A 7,672-nucleotide genomic window follows, 5' to 3' on the forward strand; every position below is an offset into this window, starting at 1 on the left:
TAATGGAGTTGAAGCTGGACAGCCGTGGAAGAAATCGCCATGTTTCTTTCTACTTTCTTGGGGGCAACCCCACACACAAACGCTTTATCACCTGACTAAGTCTTTCACTTGGAGTCGAAGTTTCTCAAGCTCAATTCAAACCTTTTTTTCAAAAGCACAGAAAGATGGGGGCGTCAACCAATTAGATAATGCCTGGTCAACTCAGAAATTGCTGTTGACCAGTGAAGATTAACGGATATGCTTCAGGACAAATGACAATATTCTTCATCGGTATACCACGTTTTGGAACAATCGGAAGACTTGCTCGTATCCAGATCTGCATCTTTCCTAGAAATATGGCGTTGTCTTATTAGGATAGACGTGTAAAAAAAAGCTGAATGAAGCTTCCTTAACCATGTGTTTTATGTCCGTGTAATCAAGTATTTCCTGCCTTTCCCTATCTCCGGATTGACATGAGAAAGCAATCATCATTTACATTCATAACAATTTAGACTATTAATCAATACCCACGTTCTTAATTTAGCTAACCATGTTTATCCCATGCTGAGATCAGGGGCGTGCGAGTATTGGAGAGGGAAAACATAAATTATTCTATAATTAGGAAGCTAATCAAGGTTGGACGTAAAAGTAATCAAAGTTAGGTTATTTGCTTGGAAATTTGGATGAGCTTTGGTTTTCCTTGAGGAAACGTAACAAATTCACAGACTACGAGATACAGCTCTTCGTTTTAGAGCTTTGTTTCGAAATAAATCTCACCAAATATATTTTCGAGTTGAATTTTGTTGGTTTACTTCTTTTCTGTCTTCTGAATAACGAATCTGCTAATTTGGAAAAACTCAAAATGAGCCTATGAGCAATTTTTTGACTCGATCCCACACCACCATATGACGATTTTGACTATTTGACCAGCTTAACAACGAAGTCAATCCATAGCTCGTAAGAAAAAATGCCTCATCAATATATAGAAAGTTGCCTCGGCGTCTCAATATTGCTATATAATCAAATATTCTACTCAAATGTTCGAGGAATAACGATACTTAACTACACTGATATGAACTGCTCTTTCACTGTACATAAGAGAAAAATCTTAAAGTCAAGGGACAAAAGAGATGGCAAAGAATTACCGAAAGGGATTCGTGTGATATAATTATGTGATGACATGAGCTCTTCTGCTATTTCATAGACCATCCCCATATGATCTCCTCCTTGCCCTATCTCTCTCCCGCAAAGAAGTGTTCAGTGCGTGAAGAGAGAGTTTTCTAGAGAAGGCTTGCCCGGTTTCATCCAACAAAGGACCGCTGTGGTATTGCTGCTCGTCCCGGATTCTTCCGCTATGGCTTCCAACATCGATCCCCGCAATCGACATGTAATCGCCGTCTATGTGCATGTCCCCTTCCAGGATTCGAAGCACCTTCTCGCAAAAAAATAAAAAAAATGAAAAAGTGAAAGAAATATTACTTCAAAGTCTTTGAAACAAACCGTTGAGTGAGTCTTTCCGAAACGAAAAACAAAATATAATTCAAGCATCTAACGCCAACAATAGGCACTCTTGTTTAGTGTGAACCTACAAATGTTTTCTTACTGACATGTGACGACAATTGGGCGTTTCAGTGTTTTGTCAAAGTCTTTACCTGTGACATGCGAGGTCTTGACTCGGGATCCCGTCGAATACATAGTGATGCGGCATGGAGCATGCAATAAACCTCTTGCTCTGAAAATTGATCTCCTAAGCGAGGGTCAATCAATTCATGAATTGCATACTCTTCCAACAAAGGGCGTGCCTGTAGAAAAGATCAGTAGAATATAAAAAGGACTCATGTTCCTGAAAATCAAAACTCAGACATGTTGGGGCTAGATTGAAAATTTATTCGCATCATACCCACTCTGCTAAACACTGCTGGCCCTTGGGCCTGTTAAGATCTACTGCTTTTCTTCCCGTCACCAGCTCGATCAAGACCACCCCAAATGAATACACATCAGCTTTTTCTGTGATATGGCCTGTTTGCGCATACTCTGGAGCCAAATACCTTCACAGGGGAAATTAACCAACTGAATTTCTCAAATATACGAATACTCAGCAGCAATGCCGGAAAATAATGTTTAGACTAACCCAAAAGTTCCAAGTACTCGTGTTTCTACGCCGATATCTCCATCAGGTTGCCACCTTGCCAGTCCAAAATCACCGACCTAGCAAACAAGGCATTGAGGTAAGGAATTTAACAATCCAGAAACATGCAAATCTATGATACTGGATATGCTTTTAATGTACCCAGCACAAGCAGCACGCCTATATGGTCAAAACGCTTTTGCAGATATGGATAGAAGATAAATTGAAGAATTTAGGGTGATGAATCAGTATGTCCGAGACTTCATAATCTGAACTTTGAATAACTATGAGGAGAACCAGTAAGTTTTTGTACCAAAGGTTCGAAATCATGAGTCAAAAGGATGTTGTTCGGCCGCATATCACGGTGGATAATGCAACCCACTCTACATTCTTCATGAAGATACCGTAGTCCTCGAGCAGCTCCAATGGCGATCTTTTGCCGTGATGACCATTCTAATGGCTCTTGATGACAGCCTGATAGCAAAATCCTTTATTAGCTCAGACAATTTAAGGTTATTTATCACTCGTGTTTAGACTACATAGTTATGTCTAGTACAGAACTTTCTTTATCTCATGAGGCATAGCTCCGAACTACACGATTTTTATATCTGAATATTTGATCAACATGAACTGAATTGCATCTACATTCTACACAAGTACTGTATTGACAACTTGAGATATTTAGCCAACTTCTTTGATATATGGCCTATCCTATATTGACGGTTGTTTATACAGAACATTCTATTTGATTTTATAATTCAACTGAAGAATAACCATCATGTACTCAACCTTCATCTAGGCTCTAGATATGCCGCTGCTAACTTGTGCAAGAAGAAAGAACGTTACCATAAAGGTGCGAATCCAATGAACCATTGCATATGTACTCATAAACCAATAGCCTTCTATGGTCCTCTATACAAAATCCAATCAGCATAACAACATTTCGGTGTTGAGCGCAGCTCAGGACCTCAACTTCTGAACAGAACTCTTGATCCCCCTGAGAACTAGCCAATTTGTGTTGCTTGACGGCAACCACCTGGCCATCTGGAAGTACCCCTCTATGCACAGATCCAAAACCTCCCTCTGCCAAGAAATTAGCCTTTGAAAATCCTCCAGTAGCAAGCTCGAGCTCAGCATAGCTAAACCATTTTGGAGGTTTACCAAAAACGGGGGCCTTGTGCTGGCATATGGAACACAATGGAGGGGGACCAGGAAGCGCATGTCTGGATACTGAAGTTGCTTCTCTCACATTTCCATTGTATTCCAAATCATTCCTATGGTTTGGCGCACTCATATCAATTTTTCCATCCTGTTTTGAAAACTCATTTGGCGATGTCTTCAATACTGGCATATGGGCCTTATTATTTGTTCTTACTCCTACAGAGTCTTCTTGAGAGCATCTCGAGGGTTGACAGTGAGAACTAAGAACTTCTGCCATCCACGAATCAAACCTCAAGCTCGTTGAAGATAGTGACTGAGTTTCGCTTTCTGAGTCTGAAGTACATTGATCAAGATTCTTTGATTCTTCTATGGACATTAATTCTTGTTTTCTTATTTCTCTAGTCATTTCTGAGGTGAAAAATGGGGAAGTTGTTCCAGGATCAGAGCTGGACACTGATGATGTCCCCACTTCAGTATTATTTGTGAAGACCGTCCCTGATTCCGGACTACTACTTGGAGTCACTGCTGGCCCTCGGATAGAATTTGAAGCATTGCTTTTACAACTGTGATGCTTATCCAATGCTTGATCCATCTCAGAAGTCATCGTACCGGCATGATCAGATTCCTTTTTCAGTGATCCCACAAGATTCAAGCGGAGGACCTTGGGTTGCAACCGCTTCATAACCACAATATTGCACTGTAGCTCCTCCAGGCATTGTTTTTCCTCATGCTTCAGCTGTCTGAAGAAAAACAGAAAGACCAACAAACTTCACATATTAAAAGATGTTCTCCGTGGTCAAACAATTGGTCAGAAACCCAACCTGACATAGTTTAGACACTGTCAATATTGACAAGTTCTACAGTCTTTTGATTGATTATATGAAACAAATAACTTACTTGTCTAATACCACCCAACTAGCTCGAGCTTTCTTGGCCTCAGCAGCCACAGTCCCACAAGGAGATCCAGAGACAATCTTTATCTTGACATTTATCTGCAAAAACCGGTGAAGGAAATCACATGACTAGGAGAGCAAACATGACTGAAGCTATTATGTTCAACACATATGACAACCACCTTATTCGGATCGTAGATATTATGGAGCTGAAGGATCATCTGGGAACAGGAGTCTGTGATATCACTTTTCTGCTCTGCACTAGATCCTGTGTAATACTTTGAACTACCGCTAGCACAATCCCCAGCAAATCTTGGGAAACCCCACAATCTTCTACCTGGTCTCAACGAAAAAGGACTATCAGCAGTTACTCGCGGTTGTTGATAGGCAACATGGCAGAACCTAAGCTTAGGATATATCAAGTCCGAGAATTTTATCTTACTATCAAAACTTTGAAACTAATCATTGCAACAGATTTAATCGTCTCAAAATTTAGACTGGGTATGTTTCAAGAAGGAAATTAGCTTCCGCAATGTCTTATTGTATAGAACCTTGAATTTATTCGAGGATGACATGACCATTTCTAAACCAAGTACTTCCGCGCTTGCTCAGAAGGGCCTCCCCGAGCAACCAGATGACCATCATGATCAAACGGCGGATAAAATCTAATTCATCAGAAACATGAAAATGCCATGACGCTCAGCCTCAACGAATAGCAGATTCATTGTTAAATTCCAACCCAGGCAACTAGATTTCCAAGATAAGAGCAAGATTTATACATTTTTCTCGGGCCAAAAAGCAACATTGACAAGTCAAATCTAACAAGCAGTGAGGAATCTTGAAGCTTCAAAGTTTAAAACCATGAAACAAGTGAAAATCGTTTCTGGCTTGCCGTCCTCCTACGCAAGCTAACATCTTTCACCTCGCTCGCTAGGAGAGATGTAGAACAAGAATTTGCAGAAAAGAAAGGGTATACCTGAATTTGGCTGAGGAACCACAACCAACAACAGTATGCAGTTCCCAGGTCGAACGACATGGGTCAGTGCCCACACGAGAGCAGTCCTAGGAATTTCTCTAGATGCCTTGACAGCAACAACCACGCTTTCCCCCACATCAGTCGTCTCCTTTTCCGGCTTGCCTTGCTTATTCTGTTGACTCATTGCTAAAGAACTCAAACACCCGCCGTCCCAGAAGTTTATGAGTACCAAGAACTACGAAACCATGGCAGAATCAAAGTTTCTCTCAAGCATTTCTAAATCGGAAATACGCTCGTCGAAGCTTCTCCATCCGCAGCTCCTCATTGTCCCCGCAAATCGATATCTTCAAGCATCATTCGGGTAATACTAAAGAAAATGGCCAAGGAATTCCTCGACAAGCTCAAACCAAGAAATGCGAGGAACCCAAGTACTCGGACTTCGGTTCAAACTGCACTGAAACTTCACCTTCTCCTTCCTCTGCAGGGAGATGACAGAGCAGCTGCGGAAGGCGTCAAGACATTGCCCGAATTAGACTCCACTGACTACAAAAAAACACCCGCAGTTTCTTTCTTGCCTCGGATCGCCAAACCCAAACAAGAACGGCTAAAAAAGAGTCGCTCTCTTCGGATAGAAACCCAAGCCGAGCGCGACGCCCCAAGTGACAGAAAACGTCAAAGGGCAGCAATATCGATCAGCATTCGGTTTCCAAGCGAACTAAGAAAAGCTTTTCTGTCCGCCTCGGACAAGCCGAATCGAACCCCCCACCGGTGGTCGAGCCGGAACTATATTATAAAAATATATCCTGCACCGAGTACGAGAACAGTGCATGGACAAGATCCTCCTCCTGCACGATCCGTGAATATCGAAACGCTTGTCATGGGGAAGCAAGCAAGCTCTGCCGCTTAGTCAACACGGAAGCAATATGATATTCATCTCCTCTTCGGTCCTCGGTCTCCTCGCCAATCAGAGCGAAACTTCCAGCGCGGAAAAAACTAGTCGAGGAAGCGCACGCCGACCAATGCCCGTCGCCAGCGAGTCCAGATCGCGAAGAAGAAGTCACCAACTGCGACCCTACCCCCAGAAGTCACGTGGAAGCTCAGCAGTGGCTCGAAGCTACGCACGCTGGTTCCGAAAATGGCGAGAAGAGAGAGAGAGAGAGAGAGAGAGAGAGAGGGGGCAGGGAGGGCAGAGCGCAGGGGGAGGATGAAGATGAGCAGAGAAGAAGATATGGGCTGGGGAGAGAGACAGAGAAAAAGTGATGGAAGAGCGCGAAAGTTAAGAGTAAGAGTTGTTAAAAATGGAAATCGACTCAGCAATAATTTCTGGCTTGTTATAACTTTTCTAATACTATTTTTTTGAAAAAAAAAATAATTGTCGTGATTATAAAAAAAATTATAATATTCAGGTTACGAAATCGCATCATTTGTAGTGTTGTTAGCCAATTGCTTTCCGCTATGGGACCATGATGTTTTCATGCCTTTAATTCACAATGAAGAGAATATTAAATGCTGCATATTATTCGGTGATTCCTAAGGTTTTAATGGGATCTACATAAAATTAAATAAAAATTGTTTCATCGAGTAATTTAAAGGTTCGTTCATTTTACGAAATATATCACATTTTCAGAAAATATTTTTCAATAAGTTATTTTCCAAGAAGGAGGAAAACAAAGAAAAGAAAAATAAAAAATAGAAAATAATTCAAATTATATATATTAAGAAAAAAGAGGAGGAAAAAGTGATAGCTTGCGGGGATGTGAGATAAGAGAAACCAAATGAAGAAAATGTTTTTTCATTTTTCAAAAGTGTAAAATATTCGCCTCTAGTTTAGAAGATTTTTTTTCCTTTATGAAATTTTTTCCCTAAATAATTCATTTTCCATAAAACGAATGTCGAAAAATTAGAAAAACGTTTTCCTCAAAGTTATTTTTCATTAAACAAATAGAGCTTAAGTGAAAAATCCTATTCAATATCCAATCTAAAGAAAAGTATTAGAATATTTGGATATTAAAATTTCGTTTATTTCGCGAAAAAATGTGATTAAAAAATAATTGTTTCTTAAAAATGATTTATTGTAATGCTCACGAAGACAAATAAACGAAAAATATTTTTATATAAAGATATAAATTTCTATTGATAATAAAAATATTTGTCATTAATTAATTATTTAAAGTGATACAATTTATCGTTTTTATAAAAACGAAAGTGCCTTAAATCAGAAAAGTGGGCAGCGACCTTCGATAACTCACGAATTTGAATCGTGGGAATCGAAATGGTCGCGAAATCTTGGATATCTGTTGCCAGAGACGGTGGTCACCACTCGTGCGCCTACTACAGTCGATAAAAGCATGGCCGATTTCAAAAGGAAAAAAAGAAGACAAATTAGGATGTAATGATGGTCGTGTCGTCCATTATGCAGCGATCGATCCAGACAGAGGCGTGATGATCGGTGATGATGACGCAGTTTTGTCCCCAGCGAGTCTGCCGTCCTCCCAGAGACGGGGCTCCAGTTTTCAGCGTCTGTAGGGGACCTGC

General features: G+C 40.6%; 1 protein-coding gene across 1 annotated transcript; it reads right to left on the reverse strand.

Annotated features, from left to right (window-relative positions):
- Positions 1 to 959: 959 nt before the first annotated feature.
- LOC104423031 (inactive protein kinase SELMODRAFT_444075) lies at positions 960 to 6,409 on the reverse strand. The gene is made up of 9 exons (XM_039303132.1): positions 5,138 to 6,409; positions 4,344 to 4,498; positions 4,166 to 4,260; positions 2,954 to 4,008; positions 2,421 to 2,581; positions 2,111 to 2,187; positions 1,880 to 2,027; positions 1,632 to 1,781; positions 960 to 1,411 (listed from the first exon to the last, which is right to left on the reverse strand). The coding sequence occupies exons 1-9, from the start codon at positions 5,319 to 5,321 to the stop codon at positions 1,178 to 1,180; spliced, it is 2,259 nt and encodes a 752-aa protein (XP_039159066.1). The 5' UTR covers positions 5,322 to 6,409; the 3' UTR covers positions 960 to 1,177.
- Between the last annotated feature and the right edge of the window lie 1,263 nt (positions 6,410 to 7,672).

The sequence above is a fragment of the Eucalyptus grandis genome, chromosome 10 (genome assembly GCF_016545825.1).
Source record: "Eucalyptus grandis isolate ANBG69807.140 chromosome 10, ASM1654582v1, whole genome shotgun sequence".
Classification (NCBI taxonomy): Eukaryota; Viridiplantae; Streptophyta; class Magnoliopsida; order Myrtales; family Myrtaceae; genus Eucalyptus; species Eucalyptus grandis.